The sequence below is a fragment of the Molothrus aeneus genome, chromosome 1 (genome assembly GCF_037042795.1).
Source record: "Molothrus aeneus isolate 106 chromosome 1, BPBGC_Maene_1.0, whole genome shotgun sequence".
Taxonomy (NCBI): Eukaryota; Metazoa; Chordata; class Aves; order Passeriformes; family Icteridae; genus Molothrus; species Molothrus aeneus.
In genome coordinates, this window is record NC_089646.1 from 67,808,669 (window position 1) to 67,831,519 (window position 22,851).

Below are 22,851 nucleotides of genomic sequence, written 5' to 3' on the forward strand. Positions count from 1 at the left end.
CAGGGCAGGCAACTTGGGGACCCCATTTCCCTCTGCAGCTTACATTTTCAGGTGTGTCTCAATGGCTTCAGGTCCTGTCCCTTGCTGACTACTGTGGTTTTCATTTCCTGCTTGTTTCATTTGGATTTGGATATATCCTCATTTCTTGTTCCTCTTTTACTCCTAGGTAGTTTGGGCTAATTGGCTCCTATATCTGTCTTTCCCTCCTCTCCTTTTGTTAGAAAATCAAGGACTGTTTCCACATGCTTTATCCCCTGGCTGGAAAAGATTTTTCTGTGGAATGACAAAAGGGTAGAAAAACTGAGGCAGTTAAAGTGCAGAGAAAACAATAGTTTGAAAATTTTCTAGGCTTGTTTGCTGGTTTAATAGCTAAGCAGAAAAGTCTGAGTGAAAAGCCTCATTAAAAAGAGAGAAGAGTGATGCCAGGAATGCATGGGGATTGTTGTAGCAGGGAGCAGAGTGCTGGCTCTAGAGCCTGGTGCAGTTTTCCGACTCATCATCTCGGAGGAGCATCAATATGTCAGTATGAGCTTTTCTTTAAGACAGAGGCATTTGTGCCCTTTCTTATTACTCCTTTTGTCACTATAGTTCAGTTTTGACATATTTTCCCAGGCAGACTTGGTTTTTTTATCCTGCTGCTTCAGAAGAAGTTTGAATACTTTACAGTCAAGCTACAGAGTACTTTGCTTCCAGAATCATCATATGCTTTTATGTATTTAAATCCCTTTAGCTATATTTAAGGCTGATAACAAAGAATGCTTTAAAGACACAGGGCCAGATTTTCCAAAATTATATACACCAGCCCCAGACATCTGGGAATTCACCTAACTTGTAGATTGAAATTTCAGTTACTCAGGTGAAGTTTTAATTACTTAATAAGCAAGGTAAAGTCTGTGAGGAGAGGCAGCATCCTTTCTACAGCCAGATGACATAGCTGGATAAAACAGATATGCTTTTAGGCATGCAGAGCTCTCTTCAGTTCTGGAACAGAAGATACAAATGGCAAGTAGTTAAGGATAACTTCTTGGAATTTAACTAAACTCTTGGCAATATCAGACTACATGAAAGCAGAGAAGAACTCCTTTGATCTGGATACTGTGAGTGCTTTACAAGGAGCTGTGAGCTCTTTCCAAGCAGGTGCTGAGTCCCTGCAACTTTCTGCTGGGGAACATTAAGTGCTTATCAGGAAAAGACCTTGTGCTGACTTCTGTGCCTCTCTCACAGGTGCAGGTGCATAGTGTAGCTGAGTAAGTTGCAGACCCTGTGGGCTGAGGTGTGCATTTCACTTACCCAAGCCTCATGCAAGTGGATTACATTTAAACAGTTTAATATGTTGCAGCTTTATTGGGTCAGCTGCATATTTCTTCTGCTTAAATGTTCTAATACAGTTTGAGGAGACTCTGAACTCATCTCACATGTTACCAGTCATCTAAATCTGGCCCAATAACTTTTATTACTTTTAATAATTTTATTACTTTTATAGGTAAATCTTAAATTTGATTGCTTGTGCCATAGATTCCACATGGGCAAAATTCACGCAGACCTTCATCCTTCTGCTACATTAATGTAGGCAAGTACTAGAACTATTCAAGGCAACATACTGACCTTGATCCTGGGTAGAGTGTTTTTTGTAGATAACTGCATTTACCTCTTGCAGCTTGGGGTTTGTCACAGCACTGTCCTCTTCCCAACATGAGCCCTGTGGGTTCCAGTTGAGGCCCAGCCTCACATTCCTGGATTCCCTCAGGAGCACATTGAAGGGAGGCTGGGAGCTCAGGGCAAGCCTGGTGCTTCCACTTCCACCTGTCTGCTGGTGCTGCTGTGCTCAGCTGTCACTGTCTGCATGAAGAAATGGCTTTTCCAGCACCACAGGGTGGCTGTGCTGGGGTTAGGGTCCCTCCATGCTGGGTAAAACTCATTCCCTTTCCCAAATATAAAAGGTTACTCTGCACTCCTCATGTCTTTAGCAAGGGATTCCTCACCTGCAGTGCTGTCTTCACGTGAAGTGTATTTTCACCTTCCCCAACTTCAAACAGAGTAGCATGGAAGCTAATTTGCTTCTTTGTAGCATTGCTGGTGTCTCAGTAAATTCCCAGGATAAAAGAAGTGAGTAAAAAAACCTCTGAACTGCTAGAGAAAAAGAACAAACAAACCCAGCACATTTCTGTGGAATTCTTCTGTTTGTCAGATGTGAGCCTCTACTTGCACAAAATAATTAGGAGTTGCATTATGTAGAGCATGCTTAGCATCAAAGTAGTCACAAATGCCTCATATTTTTTTTCTAAACAGTCTCAAGGGTAGTGAAAGCTGTCAAAAATCAAAGCAGCTGGCTTCCCTATAAAACACAAAAGACCTTTTTACCTTATCAAAAACACAAATATTTAAAATAATCGACAGAGAAGTTAATCAATTTTCATCTGATTTAGCAAAGATCATGCAGTCTCAAAATAGCATAAGCATCTCAGTTGATACCAGCAAGATCAATGTTGATATTTTTAATCCCCAAAAGAAAACAACAGCTGTCAAGAAGGCATATGCACACACTTCACTGAATGTGTAACTGCACAGAAGAAGGTGTGAATTCTCCTTCTTTAAATGAACTCTATGTACTATTTGTATGAACAGACTTTAATAAAATCCAGTGCTCAGTGAGAGAATGCAGATAATCGTTCAATGAGCAAATCAGGCAAATCCAGCCTAATGAAACAGAGCCTACATGATCTATAACACCTGCCATATTTTTAGTGGGATGTTATACAGAACTTGTTGGACCACAAAAAAATCATGTAATATGCAGTTTCATAAGTGTATGAGAGTCCCTGCTTGCAGAAATGGCTGCAGCCTTTTCATTCACTCTCAAGTTTGAGCACTCTCTTTCACCTCATAGCCTCTGAATATAGCAAACCTATGATCATCCACTTTGGACACAGCTGCAGCTTTTCACTGCCTTAGGTCATGGGTAGTGAAAAGCTTACAAACTTCTTAATGGCCCTGCCTTTAGAAGGCAGTGAATACCACCCTGCCAAATAACAAGAGTGGGTCTCAGACCTGTCTGCCTTAGATAAAACTCCATGGAACCTGCTGTTCCTCTGCTTGCTCCAAGTTGTACTTAGTCATCGGGGCCTGGACAGCAACTGCCATAAAGCATAACAGCAAGCACTGATCTCCTCAAATGCAATACAGTCTCCTTGTATTTAACCCCTGCTTCTCTAGCATATTTTTTTAAAATTTTTTTAAGTTTCTTAATTTTTAATTTTCTTTATTTTTTAAATAATTTTATTTTTTAAATTTTGTAATATTTTTAATTTTAAAAATTATTTGTAATTATTTTTATTTTTTAATTTTTAAATTTTTAGAATTATTTTACAATTTTTAAAAATTTTTAATTTTAATTTCTTTTATTTTATTTTTAAATTTTTAAATTTTTTAAATTTTTAAATTATTTTTTATTTTTAAATGTATTTTTAGTTTTTGTTTTAATTTTATTTTTAATTTATTTTATTTTATTTATTTTTAACTAATTTTTACAAATTTTTTTTAATTTTTTTTTGTTGTTGTTGTTTTGTGGGCTCAGGTTTTAGCTTATTTTTGGCCAAATTGCAGATTCATGGAGAAATGAAGAAGCTTTTGAGGATGAGGTTTACATGAAAGTGCAAATCTGATTTGCATTTCAACAAAACAGAACAAATCAATAGGCTTTTAAAAGTCAAATGATCCTCTAGTAATTTGTAATGGGGTGCTGAAGAAATCTACTATGACAGTAGTGAGTGTAGTTTTGTACTTACTCATATCAAACTGTTGGAAATTTCCTTAAATTTGCTATCTGGAACCACAGTACTGATTTCCTCCAATTAATTAATTTCCATGCTATTAAATGTTAACATGTATATTTTAGTCTCAAAATACAAGCATTGGCACAGGAAAGAAATTTTCAACTATTCTAGAATCTCAGCATCACAGCCTGCTTCATACTTACCTGTGAATGTCTGAACGGTTTCTTGTCATTCAGGGTTCCTTATGAACGTTAATAATGAGTTATTTACATATGTAAATCATATTTACAAGACAAGTGTGTATGCATATGCTCTTGATTTCTGATATAAGTTCAGTCTAGAATGTACCTTTTGTATATGTTTTGATAAAGTCCTCATGCAATTACTTCTAGTTCTCACTTAGACACTTGTGAATATGAATTTCTCCTCGTATTACCTGGTCAGTCAAGCTATGCGGGGAAGGGATACTCCAGTCAATAACTAATGCACAGAAAAGGCAATCAAACCTTTCTCTCAATATGTTATAAAAACTGTATTCCATTTTTTTAATGCACTACTACAGATTTTTCTTTAGATCTCTTGACCTGAGCTGTTTTCCATTAACATTAATAGGTTTGAAATTGTTCTTTGATCTGTTTGTATAGATGTAGAATTGCATCATGGTGCTCCAACTTTTAAATTAGTTGCACACACTAATCATAAAATTCTTGATGAGATGTGACATTTTAATCATACTTTACAGAGCCCTGAGAAAACTGGCAGGAGTTGTCAGCCAGCACTTTTCCATCTTGCATGTTTTTAATTTGTATATCATATTCCTAACTAGGATGGCCACCTCCTTACCCTTGTACTCTGTTGAAGCAAGTAATGTTTTGTTTGATGCAAGAGGGGTACTTTTCACCAAAGATTAATGTATTATATGCTAAGATGTTTTATCTGTCCTATGTGAAAATTAGGCACTTGTACTAATATTTTTTTTTGGTAAACTAATGCAGTGGATGCTGTGTACCTGGATGATGAGAAAGAAAGGGAAGAATATGTCCTGAATGATGTTGGTATTGTATTCCATGGAAACGTTGAAGATGTAAAATCAAGAAGCTGGAGTTACGGGCAGGTGAGCTGTTGAGATCTCCTCTGGATGCTCCCAGTAGGACAGCAAATGATTTTAATTGACACCAGACTGTGGCTGAGACTGTGGGCTCTGGAATGCATTATTGGTTTCTCCTTCAGAAAGATAAGGGGTATCATTTTAAAATTGCATGAAGTGGGTATATGCCTAATCCAGAAAAGCAATACTATAATAGCTGATATTTAAAGACCTTGTTTCAGGGGCATATTTCAGATACTAAGAAGCTGCCTGTTGGAAGTTATAATCATTAGCTGAGGTTTCCACAGGGCAGAGGTATTTCTGCTGCTGCATTATTGCTGCTTCAGAATCAAATCAATTTATGAAAGGTAGAGTTGTTTTTTTGGCTTTTTTTCATTTTTTGACAACAGGTTGTATTGCTTTTTGACTTTTCTTTTTAGCTTTAGCAACTTGGTGGAAATAATTCTGTTCTTCTTGGGGATCAGATAGTCACAAGGTTCCCATGACAAAGTAGTATTTAATTCCAAAGTTTTAAATTCTCTCTCCCTTTTCTGCCTGGGCTTGATATCATCAGTCTCCAGTGGTCTCTTGCAGTCTGGGGAAGACACCCTTCACTAGGCTGGAGTGGGGTATTGGTGTGCCTTCAATAACACAGAATCATAGAATAATTTGAGTTGGAAGGGATTTTTAAAGATCATCTGTTTCCACCACCCCACCATGGACACAAACACCTTCCATTAGACCAGGTGCTCAGATTCCTGTTCAGCCTGGCCTGGAACACTTCCAGGGATGGACCACCCACAGCTTCTCTAGGTAGCCTGTTCCAGAAATTTACCACCATCATTGAAAAAAACTTCTCCTTTATATGTAATCAAAACCAACCCTCTTTTAGTTTAAAACCACTACCCCTTGTTTCAGACTTTTTACTTGCCTATTTTACCTCAACTTTCTCGTAAGAGCTACCCAGCCTAAAAATCCCCATGGGATGGAAGAATTAATTTATTGTGTTAGAATGGGAAAAAGGCATTGCCAAGCACAACTGAAATTGTAGCAAAGCTATAACCCTAGCTGTCACTCAGAGGGGCTCCAATAGACAGATATTGGACATGGTGAATTTGTCTCATCTCATCTGTTGATTTTTACAACAGCACAATTAAGAAGGTATTTCCTTACTACTGTGGTGATGGAACCATTCAGTTTTTGTGGTATCTCCCTAGCACAGCCTTGCAGAAGGGTCCTTACAATTTGCTTTCTCTCCCTCAGCTAAATGCCACCTCAAAGCTTGAGCAGGATGGATTGCCAGTGTGCTTGCCCTGGAGAGCTCTTTGAACTCACATCTCTCTTTTTTCCTAATTTAAGGGTACAATTTCATCTTCTTTTCCCTGTGGCAGCACTACATTAGGGAGTTCCTGCCTCTGCACCATTCCTTTGGTTGTGTCAGTGCCGTTGTTTGCAGGGTCTGACTGGTTTCCTGACTGAGACAAAAACAACCCATAAATAAGGAGCGGGGAAGAAATTCCATAAACTGCTGGTGCCTCTGATATAAGAGATGTGAAACCAGCTCCTGAGGCCAAAGCTGGGCTTGCATGTAAGCTGACCAAAAATGCCCCCTCCTGGCCCTTCTTTCCCCCTGCAAGCACTTGTGCAGCCATGCAGTGACTCAGACTGGAGAGCTGATCTAGCTGAATAAGCATCTCCTTGATTTTTTTTTTTCCCCTGTGTAATTTCTTGGGTTTGCTCTGTTCCTAGATTTGGGATTCACTCCATGACAGATGTAAGGGGGAGGGAGAGAGGGGAATAAGCAGCTGGAGGTTGAAGATGCTGCTTAAACCAGATACTGGATTTATGTCCTAAGATGCTAAATTTATGGCCTATGGTGGCTTGGTCTGAGGTGTTTATGTTCTGGGATTCTGGCATCTTCCTGACACAAATACCAGCCTTCCTCGAGAAACTGCATTATTTATTTGGTTTTGCTAGGAGGTAGTTCTGCCTGGGAGCTTAGGACCATTCCACAGTCCTTAGTCATGTACTTTGGAAATGGAAATTCCTGTGTTGGTTGAAATCAGAGGACCTGATTTTCACCCCGTGCTGTGGTGCATCTTTTGCTATTGGTTGCCCGTGTGAAAGCTGAGTGTGGCAGATGCATCTCAACAGGCCCAAGCTAAGAGCTTTAATGGAATTAATTATTTTGTAGGGGTTTAACAGACATGCCAATCTTCAAAGGAACAGAAAAATATTCTTCTGGTTCCCTTGCTTTCAGTGAAAGGGAGGAGACTGTGCTCCTGATCTTACCCTGTCCATTTCCAACCATTAAAGACACATTTTTGGCAATCCTACATGTTAAAAACAGCATCATTTCTGTGAGTAAAAGCACTAGCAGAAAGGTCTATATTATGATATATCATACAATTATGCTTTTTATATTTATGATATATAGCCCTTTACCACATGTAAGTAAAAAGCACAAGGCCACACAGAGTCAAAGAGGTGAAAGGTACATGGTCATATACAAAAATGCAGATAGACTAGTGCATGGTAATGTTCTTAAGCTAAAAAGTTACTTAGGACAGTGACAGCTGGAAGCTTTAATCCAGGTTGTGAATTGAAAAGGAGCATAGAGTTCAAAACTGGTTGGAGATGGTTTTCAAATCTGTTGTCTGTAATGAGAAGTATCAGCACGAGAGAAAAAAAGGCAAGAAATGTGGACAGAGGAAGAGAAAAACCCAGAACAGTTGAAGCATGGCTGCAATGAATGAGGATGGAGGTGTTCCTTGTAACATGACTGTGATCCCTCCTAAGAAAGTGCAAAAGGCAGTCACTCAGAAAATTCCATGGAGGATCCAGGGGAAATTTGGCTTTGGAAGAAATCTAGGCACATAGGTATTCTCTAGCTGAAAAATGTCAGAAGTTGGATGCTATATCGATCATTTAATGTTGACTTTGGTTTTGTGAGAAGAAGAAATGAAAAAAAGTGAACATAGAGTTCTGTTGCCATCATGGCTTCTCTCAAGTCTACACATTGATCTGCTTGAGCCTGGAAACCCAAAAAACTGTGCCCATGTAATTCTACAGCACATGCATTTGGTCAGGTCAGACCACAGGCAACATGAGATCACATCTCAGCCTGTAACTGACTGTGAGAAACACAGCCTCAAGTCAACCAGTGCAAAAAGTGATACAGCCTCTTTACTTTGGTTTAAATGGAAGGTCATCTATTGGAAACAGTTTAGCATGCAGGTGGATGCCCAGGACAGCTACATGTGCTGCTCTGTAACACAAGGCATGTCTTGTGTGCACTTCACCTGGGTGCTTTCTCTTGCCTTATTTTCCACCTGCATTTTTTCCCAGGTGGTTATACCACAGTTCCTTCCTCCTGAAAAAGGTTTATTTTCATTTCAGCTTCAATGGAACAGACAGGGACTGTGCCTGAATCAGGTTCACCCAACTGTTCTAGCTGCCCTGACTACTATTTCTCTGGCTCCTCTGATATTTCAGAGATGTTCAGCCTTATAACTGCTATTTTTCTATTCCACTTCGCTCTAGGTAGGATTTTCTTGCCAAGAATGAGGGCAGAAAACTGATTTAGTTTGATTAATTATTTTTAAAATTCCTTAATAGTCAAGAAGGGCAAAACTGGCCTTAGCATTAAGGCTACTCTGCATCCTACACTACTCCAAAAGTGTAAGCCAGGTAGCCCTTGCAGCTTGTCCTCTCTTCCCTGTTGATCCAGCTATTTCACTAGCATTCATGTCACTTTGTAAATGCTAAGGTGGAAGGCAACAACCCTGATAGCTATTTATTTCCTCTTTATTCTTTCTGTATACACTGGCAAGATTGACAGTGTCTCATAAACTGTAGATAAGAAAAGTTTAATTTGCAGGGTAAACCTCTTACTGATCTAACCCAGGCCTGATTAATTGAAGTGCAGATAGCAGATTTTGATCCTGGTAAAAGATTGTTGGGCCAGACTAGAAGAAAAGTGAATTTGAGCCCGGAATGACAGCTGCAAGGGCCCAGAGTTTACATTTTCTGTTGCGAGGATTTTCCTTGGGAAAAAGGTTCTCCACAGCACAGTTATTGACCTGACATTATTTGCATCACATCCCAGTAGAGAGTACTGGGATGTGCAATTATTCAGCTTCCCAGTAATGACAAAATACTAGTAGTAGGTCTCTGAGAAACACTGATCCTTGTTTCCCTATTCCCAAACACCATTAATTCGGTTTTGCTCAGACTGTAAAGTGATCACTAGTGAATATCTGCTCCAGAGAAAATAATTCAGTGCAAGTGTGGGTGATGATAAGAGAGGTGTGCTCCCTTGGAGGATGCTTGCTGAAAAGGATCCATATGGCAGTGGTATCCTCAAGGCAGAAGCAAAGGACTTCGATTGGCCAGGAAATGGCTGATGATGGTGAAACATGATGGTGCTTCCCCTTTCTTGGTTTATGCCAGAGCTCAGTGTCTAGGATGTCACTTCTATCCCTCCCATCTTCCCTGCTGTATCAGCAGCAGTCTTTACTCTTTGGAGCTTCCTTTTCAGCTCTCTGACCTCACTCTTTTTTCTCCTCTCTCCAGACTGCCAAAGCAGCAGTTTGATCTGGGGTCTTTCTCACTTTCTTCAGGAGGTGAAATTCAGGATGGCCTTATCTGCCGAGGATCCCTAAACCAGGCTGTAGAGAGTTAGAAAATCAATCCAGCTCTAGTAGCAGCTTGAGAGCAAAAATCCTATTAGCATGAATCATATCTTTCAGGATGAAAGCATAGAACATAAAACCTAACACCATGAAGTTTCTGTCACAGCCTTGAATGTTAATATAAGTTTGTGTATCTAGAAGGTATTTGTTTTATTATTGTGCATTTCCTGTCTGCTGCCATTTTCCAGAAGAGAGAGGTATTTTCCTTTGTTATGCAGTTTCTTCTGAGGAAAATGAAATACATAGCAGGGCAAGTTCTGTGACAAATGGTTTCTGGTCTATTTAGACACCTCTGCCCTCAATTCATTTCTGTGCTTGTTCATGCTAGATTGAAAAAAATGTACCTTTTCACTCTATTTTTGGAGAAGACTGCTTTAGGTCACTTGGTATTTTTGATGTCTAAATTTTTTAGACCAGGATTAATCTATATAATAAGCTTTTGGTTTGTCAATTTTAAACAGATTTAAAAAATAACTTTGAAATATGTGTCTTCAAATTACCACTGGCAAACCACTTGTTCAAGTTCTCAGCAATGCACTGGCTGTGTCAGAGAAGCCCTGGAATTAGCAGGTCTGGAATCTGTGAAGGACATAAAGTCCTTTGCAAGTAGACAAGCTTCTTGTAGTTATTATTATATACCCTCCTATTATATACTTGTTAGCACTTAAAATTTCATGTCCTGTCACAGAGTCTATGTTGTCATTTCAACCTTCTAGAAACTGGACTGAGATTGAATTGAAAATTACACTCTCTTCCCTCACAGACTCTCACATATTTATTTTTTTTCCCACACATGGGTGATTATTCCAGAAGAAAAATTCTATTGTTAAACACAGAGCTTTGATGTGACCAGCTAATTTTGAAACTGAACAGCAATTACAACAACAGGGAAAAATAGCTTTGCCTGTTCTTTCCAGAATAAAAAGTGAGTCAATTTTTCCCCTGTGTCCCTTTTTATTTTCTTTTATCAAGTTTGAAGAAAACGTTCTGGATGCTTGCCTGTTCCTGATGGACAAGGCAGAACTGGAGCTCTCTGGTCGTGGAAACCCAATCAAAATCTGCCGCGTTGCCTCAGCAGTGGTAGGTAATGGATGCCTAATATGTGTCAGAAAGGACCCATAAATCAAAGCTGTGCTGATTTAACTGGCCCTCTTGCCCTGACATGCTCTCTACAACACACAACACATCAGTTGTCCATTCTGACAATTGTCCATTCTGGGGTTTGACATTTTATTTCTCTCCACTAAGGTTCAAGCAACTGCTGTTGGCTTATTGCCTTTTCCTGAGAATTGTGCCTCACTGGTGGGAAAGCCACTTTTAGACATTGCACTCCAGGCATAAGTGTTTCTTATGTGACAATGTGCTCATTTTCCAGTAGCTAATATAATTGAGAAAGCCTTTTCTGCTATGGATAATACAGTGGCATGATGGGTGGAATTTTGGATGGGGACCAGAGGGACTTTATGTGGACTCCAGCACTAACCTCAATGGAGTCTTAGAACACTGCAATGGTGTTTGTTGTTGTGTCTGATCCAAGCCCCAAATGACCTAATCCAGCTGAGAACAGTCATATAGTGGGCTGCTTTGGCCCCAGAGGGAAACACTGTGGGAACTGTCCTCTTTAACATGAGGTCCACAAAACATACCCCAGTCAGAATGAAAGTACCTAAAATAACTGAGGAGACTATCCAGACCTCCATTCTTTCCAGTTGCCAGGCACCAGGAATCATGCTATGGGTGCAAGACCAGTCCCATCCCTAATATTCAAGATGCTAGACTCATCCAGGTTGTGGAAGTCAGAGGCTGAGTCCTCTCTTTTGCCTTATTAGAGGTCTGAACTGGTGCTTTCTGCTTCCCAGAATAAGACTCTAGTCACTGAGCTGGAGTAATTAGATGTTCTCCTGAGCCAGCTACTAAAATAGACTGTCCACAAAACATGACTGCTGGAGATAGATGATCCTTTAACCCATTTGTTATAGAATTTGCCCAGGCTTTAAGAAAAGGAGCTCTTTGTCTTAGAAGACATTGAAGTGGAATCTCCAGCCTCTCAATCCTGCATGCTAAATAGAATAGCTTCAGCAAGAAGTATTGAGAACATCTCTACTTCTCTTTGTCTTTTAACACTTTAGTTAGTTCTTTCACTCGAGAAATTAGAAATACAGCTTTGGACCTTTGGATAGAAGAAAGAATCAAATGTGGTTTCCTCATCCCTGAACTAGAAGATGCAAAAGTCCCTCATGTAAGGACTGTGAAAGTCCTCAGGACAGAATTGAACAAAGTTTATGAATCCAAATAGGGCTTGGATATTAGTTGGGTTTTGAGCCACTCAACATTTTAGAGAAATGGAGGAGTTCACCATTGGAAATCCAGGACTCAATAGACTTTAGGGCTGATCTGCAGAATTGGGCCATAACTGTGTAGAGGGTTTGGTCATTGAAATCTGGACCTGAGTAATAAGTGGGCAAGAGATGCTGAAATCCCACCTGTGCTACTTAACCTCATTCTTGATCAAGTTGAAATGTGGTAGAGTTGAGCTTGTCTGAAGATATGCTCCCCCCATGCTGGAATCCTTCTGAGGCTTTCTGGCACAGCAGAGCAGGTAGAGTCCCTCTCTTCTTCCACTCATTACAGTCAGAGCAGAGAGTGAAAATCATCATGTTGTCCTGTCCTTGAAGTGATTCTTTTCTTGGCGTGTTTCCTACACTGGTGAGATGGGCACAACCCGTTGGTTATGACTCTGAATACTTATCTCAGTTCAGTCCTAGAGTTCACAGGAAGTCGATTTTCTAATTATAAAAGAGTAGTTAATGCAGCCAAAAGCTTTTAAATGAGAATTGTGATTTATTTGGCTTGCGTGTAGCTGCTCCACATTAGCATAATTAAAAGGTACAGCGTGAATGAGCTTTTTTGCACAGCCTCAACTGGTTTGGTTCAAATTGCAGCTAGGAGATGTATTGCTCGTTAATGCCTATCAGTATAGCCATTAGTCAGCAAAATTCCTTGCTTTGTATAATCTTACCAGAGGAAAACTTACACAGCAAATTCCTTCTTGTTTTCATGTGGGCCAGACCAAAGAAATTAGTTTCTACTCTGAAAACAGTAGACTGGTTCTCCTCTCAATCTGTTGTAAATCAGGAGTGATTTTATTAAAATCTCTGGGCTGATATGGACAGAAAAACAGATGATGGAAAGCATACAGCTTAATATTTCTGAGACTTGCCTACCAGTATAAAACTGATTGTGTTTATTAAAAATACACAACCATAAGCATGTTTAATGTTAATAAAAGTTATTAACTGGCAACATGGATACTCAGTGTGGTGATTTAATTTCAGATTTATTTTTAAGTGTTTGACCTTCATTCAGAATTGTTCAGTGATGGAGAATCCATGGCCCTTAATAAGATTGTCCTATTTATACCCCTACCTTCATAATGAAACACTTCTCTCTTACTTTCTAGCCTAAACTTGGCTATATTCACTCTTTCTCATATTTTGGTTTGCTGAGTTAAAGAGCTTTTTGTTATTCAGGCTCTGACATCTCTAATGCTCATTTCCTTTGATTTTAGATTAACTCCAGGGATGATGACGGTGTGATTGCTGGATCCTGGAACAATTCGTACGATTATGGTGTTGCACCTTCAGCCTGGACGGGAAGTGTGGACATTCTCTTGGAGTACTACAGTTCTAAGCAACCTGTCCGATATGGCCAGTGCTGGGTTTTTGCTGGTGTCTTCAACACATGTAGGTATCAGTGAGAAAAGCTCCAAGCTGCTATGTGGCTCCTGCTTAACAGAGTTTTTAGGTAAAACTAACTAAAATACTTCCTTGCTCTGTGCTGTTCAGGAGTAAATACTAGAGGTACTTAAAAATACATGGCTGAAATAGATGGTCTTTAAATAAACCTCTGGTGTGTCCTTCAGGTCAGCTGCTCTTCCACACAAATCTGTTAACTATTTATTGGTTCAGTGAAATGTACTCAGTGACTCACGAGGGTAAGGTTGTATGAAAGTTGAGTCCTTCAGCACAGTCCACATTTCTGTCATGAATTCTTAGACAGAGTGCTTGTTGTCTAGACCTAAAAGATTGAATAAATACTCAGTATGGGACATGTGATAGTGTTTCTGCTCCAGAAAGGCCAAATCTTTACTTACCTACTGAGTATTGGTCCTAGGAAAATTGAGGTGCACTGTCCCTGCATCTGTTAACTGAGCACTGTTAACATTTTATGTAGAGTTCATGAACCAGAAGAATGGAGAAAATAAACAATGGCCTAGTTTATGAATTGTCTAGCACTACAAGGTTAAGTCTAAACACATTTGGTCAAACTAGAGTTCTAGTGTTGCAGTAAGCAGAATGTTGCACGTCATAAAAAAAACCACTGGGGAAAGCAGCCTTGGATTAGTCCCATATTTTGACTGTCTAGCACTTTCTAACAACATCATCTGCTAATGTACAGGCACACACTTTGTGGCCTCCTATGGAGTTGCTCCAACAGGTCCATGTCCTTCCTATGCTGGGGACCCCAGAGCTGGAGGTAGCTCTCAGGGCGGGGTCTCAGCAGAGCAGAGGGACAGAATCCCCTCCCTTTCCCTGCTCACCACACTGCTTTAGATGCAGCCCAAGATGCTGTTGGCTTTCTGGGCTGTAAGTGCACACTGCCTGGTTATGTTGAGCCTCACACAATGGGTTTGAAAAAGTTCATGCAAATGTTTCTTATGGATGCAATTCCTTGCAGTGGATTCCATGGGCCACTTTGTCTTCTCTGCCCATTGCCTTATCTGGATTTCCCTAGATCACAGGCAGACACACACACCAGTTCTCCCACCTTCCCCCCACACTTCCCCTGAATCACCACTATGCAGTAATTTGCCTGCAGGCCACTGTGAAACTGGGGCGATGCAGCAGAGCCTGGAGCCTGCTGTGTTAAAGGGAGAGGCGTATTTATCTGGGGCAAAACTTGCCTTGGTTTGCTGACTAAGTTAGTCAAGTCAGAGACCTGGCACTTTGCACTGCAAGTATAAAGTTTGTTGAGCATTATGAAACGCAAGTATTGTCCAGTATTGGGTGATCTGATGATGGCCACTGACACATCCAGCTGCTGACCACTGCACAGGGGACAGCGAAGGTCCAAACAATCACGTGCAACTCTCAGGGTTGTTTTGAGGTGGTTTTGAGTCTCTCTCATCTGTCACTGTTTTATCATTGTGACCAGTCCAGCTTTCCAAGGTCACTATATTGTACACTCCAGATACTCATCTGCTAAAAATGCTAAAACATTCCAAAAAATGGTCATTAATCTTGAAATTGTCAGACAAATTATTTCCAATGAGCCCTGATGGCTCATGTGCTGGAAGCCTGGGAAGGCACTTGAATTAAGTTTAATCAATAGGTACATATGGTATTGGATGCATCCAGGTAATTTTTCATCCAGGAACTTGAAATGAATGTGCAGTGTTACACTTTATTGGGAGTCACAGTAGTGACAGTAATGAATATACAAAACCCAGCAGTAGCAGCAGGGCTGTTCAACTCTGCAGCATTAGAACTATTTTTAAATAGGATTTTCAATAAAAATCTTTTCCCTTAAAAAAAACCACAAACAACCCCCCAAAAATCCCCCCAAACCAAAAACCACTGCCACCATGACCACCAAAAAAACCAACCAAAAAACTGAAAAAAAACTCAACAAAAAAGATCTTTAAAAACCCCAAAACAACAACAAAAAAACCAACCAACCAACCAAACAAACAAAAAAAAACCCAAAAAAACCAAAACCAAAAAAACCCACCAAAACAAAAAAAAACCAAAACAAACTCTGTCAACCACCAAAAACCCCTCACACTCTGTTTTTTGCAGAACCATGTTGGCCCCTAAATTGAAAGCCAGGACCTTTTCCTGGCTGATTACAAAGATGTAATCTGGAGTAGCTGAGATTATGTGTCACCCCACAGACCCGTTCCCCTGAGCACAGCCCGGGGATGTGCTCCATGCCTATTTATCTGCCAGACTACACAACAAACACAGAAGCCTATTGGTGCACTGTTTCAGATTATGGACATAGCTGTAGCATTTCCAGAGTTTTTCCACATCTCTTAAATTTACCACTTGTCAAATGCTAAGAAGGGTCATGAGTGCTATTTTGTGATGGTGTGAGAGTGTGGGCTAGGGGCTTTTTTTTTGATCCTTCTTTTAAGGTCTTAATGAAAGAAGGGACAATTGACTATAAAATGCTGTTACTTGGCAGGCAATATGAATTATGTAATGCATTTTATTCAGATTCTCAAACCTTGTCATTTCAGTTGCAAATAATGCAGCTTTTCCCCACTGTTAACAGTAATTTTCTACTTTATTCTTTGTGTCCTCCAGATCCTGTCTGACAGCAGACATCAAACAGAAAAACTCCAAATAAGAACTCCTTAAAAGGAGATACTTTCTATTAATTTTCTTTTTACCATAGTCTCATAATTCTCCCAAGTTACTGATGCTAAGAAACCTCATATATTGTGCATCTCTTGCAAGCTCAAACTTTTTTTCTTTTGTATCACATTTGGTCATACAGCTGACCCATTGCACCCAGATTTGACCTGAAATTCCACCATGTGGTTACTATGCAAAGCTGCTTTGAAACTATTAGTAATCAGATGCTTCAGTTATAACCCTTGTACCAATATTTGTCTTTAACGCTCATAATTTTGAGACCAAATCAAATATTTAGCGTGTGCAATATAAATCAGATAGAAGGAATTATTTGGGTTAATTTGACTGAGTTTTCCCATTTTGTTCTGATAATTACTATTTCAGTCCTCTCACCCTGTCATCCATGAACGCAGTCTCCATATTTGTCCTTCTCATCACTCTTCTGTTTTTGCCACAGTTCTGAGATGCTTGGGGATACCTGCAAGACTCATTACCAACTATTCTTCTGCCCATGATAACAATGCCAACTTACGGATGGACTTCTTTCTGGATGACGAAGGAAAAGTGGACACCAGACTTACAAAAGACTCTGTGTGGTGAGTCCTCCTGGAAAATGCCTTTAATGTGTCAATGATCAAAGTAGTAAAAAACATTATGGCAATGTTTGTATTGTGTTTATTTCTCTGTGCATGGAAGAACAGTGCTGGCTTATGTGAAACAGAATGAATAGATTGTTGGTAGGCTGACTAATATGAAGACTTGCAGTGTAAACAGGCAACCCCTGGGGAATCCTGCTGTTAATGTTCCCATACAGTGCTCATTTAAGCACCCTGGAGAGCTGGAATGGGCTTATGCTTCTTAGGGATCAGTTTTTCTAAAAATGGAAGAAGGTAGGATGGGCACTTCCATTCTTCTGGAGCCAAGGTCCAAGGGGTACCCCAATATCTGTGGAAAAACACCCTTTTTGATCTGCTTGTGCCCAGTTTCCATATTTGTAGACTGTTTTACATTGTGTGCACACAGTCATTGTTGCAAAGAGGTGCTTTCCAAAATAAACCCTGTTCAGCTGAAAAAGAAACAAGTCAAGGTATCATAAAAGATATTGAAATCCTATCACCAGATTTATAAAAAGGAAACTCCCTAGGGCCAAGAGGAGTTTACACATTCTTTTCAAGAAGGCAGTCCTCTAACTGGCTCTTCAAACTCCTACTGTCTTCTGCCTGACAGGAGAAGTGTAGCATATATTGATTATATGCTCTGTGTGGGATATTGGCCCTCAAGCCTCTCCTCCAAAATGAATGTGACCTCTACATTCCTAAATTCAGGAGATACTTGTCCTATTCAATGTTAATATACCTGACTTGTGTCAATGAGATCTTCAACTCATTAGCATAGCAGCTCATCAGCATGTTTCATTAATAACCTAATCTCTGGAAGTCTTTGTATTAAAACTGCAATAAACCCACTATGTGGTGGAGGAAGTGACTGAACCTGTTGCTGTGACATCTTTTATGTGATTTCCATATTCAAGAGGAAATCTAAGGAAAGCAGGTTCATTTACATGTGATGCTTGTGTCACAGCAAGACAGAGTAGTTGAGACTAGAAGGTACCCTTGGAAGTCACCCAACCCTCCTGCTCAGAGCACCGTCAGCTAGAGAAGGTTGCTCAGGTCTGTGTCCAGTTGGGCTTCAAGTATCTCCAAGGATGGGCACCCCACTACTTCTTTAGGAAACTTGTGCCAGTGCTCAACCATTTTCACAGTAAGAAAAGTGTTTTCTGATCTTCACACAGATTTTTCTGTGTTTCAGTATGTGCCCATTGCTTCTTGTCCTGTCCTTGGGCTACTGAGAAGAGTCTGGCTCTGTGTTCTTTCCCTCAATTCCCTAACCAGGAATTTATACACATGATAAGATCCTACCCAGCCTTCCCATCTTCACACTGAACAGTCCCAGCTGCCTTAGTTTCTCCTTCTCCTTGTGTACAATCTGCGTTGTATCAGCTATTCCTTCCAGTTTCTTTATCAGCAAACTTGCTGAGGGTACAGGTAGTCTCATAATCCAGGTAATAATGAAGCTGTTGAACAGTGTCAGACCCAGTATTGACCCCTGGAGTACACAACTAATGACTGAGCTCCAGCTGGGGTGATCACTACTGATCACAACCCTCTGATCCCAGCAATTCAGCCAGTTTTCAATGTATCTTGCTGTCCATTTGTCTAGTCTATACTTCAAAGGTTTGTCCGTGAGGATGTTCTAGGAGATGACACTAAAGTCAAAAGGACCAACCCCCATGTAGGTCTCCCCTTTGTCCTTTCAGTTGCTTGTTTAATCAGAAAAGGCTCTGAGGTTTGGCAGGCACAGCTGGCTGCTTGTAAATCCATGCTGACTACTGCCAATCACCTAGTCCTTAATAAGTTTGGAAATGTTTTCCAGAAGAACTTGCTCTATAACCTTCCTAGAGATCAAAGGGAAGCTGACAAGTCTCTCTCTCCCTGGATACTCCTCTCTCTTGAAGAGTAGAGCAGTATTTAATTTCCTCCAGTCTGCAGGAACTTCCTCCAATTACCATGGTCTTTTGAAGATAGATATGATTGGTTTTACAGTGACATTGGCAAGCTCCCTCGGCATTTTTGATGAGATTACCTCATATTTTCCATCAGATCCATTGGATTTGTGTGTGTTCAGTTTGTTTAACTGTTCTCTATCTTGTTACTTGTCTAGTTTTCAATGTTCCAAACCTCCACACTGGTTTCATGGGCTGTGATTCCTGAGGGCAAATCTTAGCAGTAAAAAGCAAGGTAGAGAAAACATTGAATGCCTTCTCCTAATCCTTTGTCACCAGGTTGCCTGCTGTGTTCAACAGCAGAGCCACATTCTATGGGCTTCCTTTTGACACTGATTTGCTTGCATTTCCTGCTGCTCTACATGTCCCTCGACATACTTTGTTTGCCCTGTTCTGGCTTTCCTATACCTGTGCCTGCATGCTCAGACAGTGGCTCTGTTTTCCTCCTGGTCACCTGTCCCCACTCTCCCCCTCTTTCTTAAACACCACTTTTTTATGTTTAATTGGAGTTTAATTGGGACTACCCTGTGGACTTGTGCCACTTTTGGTTGATTTCCTGCACACAAGGATGGACCATACTTAAGTCTGGAGGAGGTGACTCTTGAGTAACATCTACCTCTTGTGCATCCATCTTCTGCATCCATCCAGAACTGCTTCCCATGGTATTCTTCCAAGCAGGACCTTAAACATGTTAAAGACTACTCTCCTGTGATCCAGAGCTATGATCCTGCTATTTGCCTTGTTGACTCTGGTTAGTACCCTTGGGCAGTTTTGCTTGCTGTCTGTGAGACAGAAGGACTCAGCATGTCTCATGGGGCTGATCCTTTTATGGCTCAGAGATCTGTAAAGGAGAAGTCTTCTGAAGCCTCCTCTGCCTATAAGATATGTGAAACAAGAGCCAGTGACTGGGAGCCTCAGTGCACAATCCATACACACCCAGCAACGGATCATTGTTATGCTTTACCATTTTCGCTCTCATCCCTTCTCTCCTTCTCCTAACCTGATCTATGAAATACATCCCACCAACTTTTGACACTTCCTTTTACTTCCCTCTCTTTCACCCAGCTGTTTCCCATGACTTCTTAATTTAATCTCTTTTCTCCTGCATTCTTTTGGGACAGGGTACAATCATCCAAAATCATCCTAGTCCCAATGAAATCCACATGCAAATTTACACTAACATTTCATCCTTCCATCCTACATTGCTTTTCCCTGGCTTGATAGCTTTTTTAACTGCCTTGTTCATCCTTTTATCCTTCCAGTGCATTTATTAGTACATGGTGCACATAACCCTTCGGGCATGACTTAATATATACACCTCTTTTCATTTCTCCTCTGTGTCCTTTCTTTTCATTATTCTGTAACACTCCTTGGTAGCCCACATGCTGACTCCAAATGACTTGTGTCTTAACCCTGATTTTATTTTTAATGCCTCTTTTATTTCTTTTTTTAAGAGGACAAGCTCAAGGTATTTATAATGATTTTTTTAAAATGCATTTCTCACTTTTATTTATAATCTCTTGCAAACTGGAAGCAAAGCTCTTTTTCTTTATTAATATATCATTTCTATTGTACTTTAGCCTTGTACTGCTGGAGCTGATCTGTCTTCAGGTCTTAAATACTCTCAGAATTCAGGGATACTCGGAGCCAGGATTTTTAGTCCAATCAATCTCTGAGTGTGGGGCTCCCTCTGAATGTTATCTGACATTTATTTATTTTTGTTAAAGATTGTCTTCTCCCTCAGGATAGGAAACAACACCACCACCAACAAAACACATATACAAAATTACACAGACTTTGCAGAAAGTTATTTTTATAAATCTGGCCGGATTTGGGGCCATCAGTACTGTCTGTTCTTCTTGTCTTTCTTAATGATGATATAAAGACACTTAAAGAATATTTCTCTTGGATGGGAATCAAGACTCACTCCTACTGTGAGGTCCAAGCAGATCAACATCAGCATCTCAGCAGAAATTTTCTTGATGTGACCCAACCCCATGAGAGTTCATCCATATCCAGGCCTGTGGAGAAAGCCCTTCTGAGACCTCTGATCTCCCATTTAGTCCCAGATGACTTTGCTCTAATTTCTCAATAATATTATCAGTGCCTGACCCTAGCAGTCCCTTTCAACCTCAATGCCTGAACTTGTTAGCTCATAAAAGGGCAGCAGCTGCTTCCAGCATCTGCTTGTCCCATAAGCAATACGAACTACCATTCTTGAATTGTCTTCCAGGCATAAAACCCGCCTAGTCATCTTTTATTAATTTCCCCATTGCTTTGTTTAGTCTATCCGTAATTATCTCTGTAAATATTTAATGGTCACAACATTGATCTCTATTGCCATTCTTGCTGTCTTTAATGTCTCAGGCTTGCTGTAGAATACAAGAATTATAGAATCAGTTCAACAAATTATGGCCATGGAATCAGCTCTTCAGCTATGCTCACTTCTATAGGGAGGTTTCTGCTACCTTTGGAACGGCAAATGTTTCCCTCATCCTCCTTTTCTTAATGCTCACTGCTCTACAAGCAGTGTCTTTTTGTCCATTCAGATTCAATATCCTTATGTGTATTTGTTATTTGCATGGCAGCAGACCTAAAAAAACTGCCATCCTATTGTGTCCAGTATACACCAATAGAAACCAGAAACCAAGGTCCTGTTCCTGAGACAAATACAGAAAAAAATATAGAAAAACTATGTTACCTAATTAAATAACTGAAGTGGATCTGCCATTTTCCACACTGTTACCCCACTCCCAGCCTTGTTTTTATCATCCTTTCCTTTTGCCTGCTCTTCAGGTTCTTCTTTCGCAGAATGCAAAGCCAGTGACACATCTGACTTTGATTCAAAGTGAACCAGTGAAGGTTTCAGGGCAGGGATTGTCTTTCTCTTATGTTGGCATAGCAGTTTGCAAATACCCACCTTCCACAAAGTGTGTCCCCAATCTCAGGTAGCCCTCAGCAAAGTTCTGTGAGCATGATTCAGTGCTGACTACTCAGCAGCATCAAAAATTCTCTGAGTGTGTGTCATTTTCTTTGAATAATTCCTTTTTCTGTAGTGCTGCTTCATTAACTCTCCTAACTGACAAGTTTTACCCTGATCCAAGCTTTCATTTCCACTTTGAAATGTCTTGTTAGACAAGTTTCAGATCCTTCTGACTCTGCTCCATACTGGTTTTCACCTATTATTAATGAAATGGTCAGAGTTTAACAATCCCCATTTTCATTGCTAATATCATTGCGTGTACTAGAGGCTATATCAGCAGCTACACAGATGTAAGTTTATTCAGATCTGCTGTAGGATATGTATAATTTGCAAGCAAAATTGCCCCTTTCTCTATTCTTTCCTTCTTTTATTTTTTGCAGTAATGAAATTCAAACACTTTGCTGTCTTTACTGAAAGACCTTCTTTCCAGATTATCTTTTTTTCTTGCTTGTTCTCTCCCTTGAGCATAGGTAGCATTGCTGGAAGTTACAACGTCTGTCCATCTTTTCTGCTTATCTTTGAAACACCCAGGGCAGACTGTGATGGTACTGTGCTGTTTTTTTAATTCTCCTGAGCATCCAGCCAGGTGAGAGCATTTTAACCCTGAGCACCTAGATGAACTACTCTCAGAATTTTATAATTCAGGTCACTGTCCTGGGCCCTGAAGATGCAAGTTGGCCCACAGTGATTGTAGGTAGGTTTTATGAGATGTGTTTTTTAGGAGTTCTGACATCATGCATTGGCATGACACATGGGAAAAAACTTACGAGGAATCTACATTGAAGATAGTTTTAGAAAGGCTGTGCAGGGTCTTTTTCTCAACCCAAATGGAAGCCAGCAAAGCATGCTTGTTTTGAGCCATGAAAACAAAACTACACACTGTACGTTGCAGAGTTGATTCCAAATCTTTTCATAAGAGATGCCAAAGCTTCAGTCTGAATAATCATAAAGCAGACCATCTTTCATTGGCTTGAAGATTCAAAGTTTGCTTGAAGTGGAGGTGTCTGCCTGGAAAGGGATTCTAGTTTGTGTAGCTTTTCATACACTCCAACAATCTCCAAACACTGGCATATCTTCTGAAACACACTGAGAACGTATTAGAAGAATCAAAAAACCCTCTTCAACTTTCAGTCAAGAAACTACAAGGAAAAATTGTGGCTTTCAGATTTTAACAGCTAGGTACCAAACTTATAGACCTAAAAATCTGTTCTCTTTAAAGAGTCAACATTTTTATCCCTGAATTGGCAAACAAGCAATTGAAGTGTTATTGAAGCAATGCCAGGATGTAAATACACAGGATTTGTTTTGGCCTGTGTGCTTGTTCCCAAGAAT

The 22,851-nt window shown here is 40.1% G+C and overlaps 1 protein-coding gene across 1 annotated transcript in view; it reads left to right on the plus strand.

Moving 5' to 3' along the window:
* F13A1 (coagulation factor XIII A chain) overlaps positions 1-22,851 on the plus strand; it is a 58,300-nt gene that overhangs the window by 19,644 nt on the left and 15,805 nt on the right. The window contains exons 4-7 of the mRNA XM_066545374.1: positions 4,769-4,887; positions 10,527-10,634; positions 13,123-13,297; positions 16,431-16,569. Coding sequence (XP_066401471.1) covers positions 4,769-4,887; positions 10,527-10,634; positions 13,123-13,297; positions 16,431-16,569 — 541 coding nt within the window. The remainder of the gene's footprint in view (positions 1-4,768; positions 4,888-10,526; positions 10,635-13,122; positions 13,298-16,430; positions 16,570-22,851) is intronic.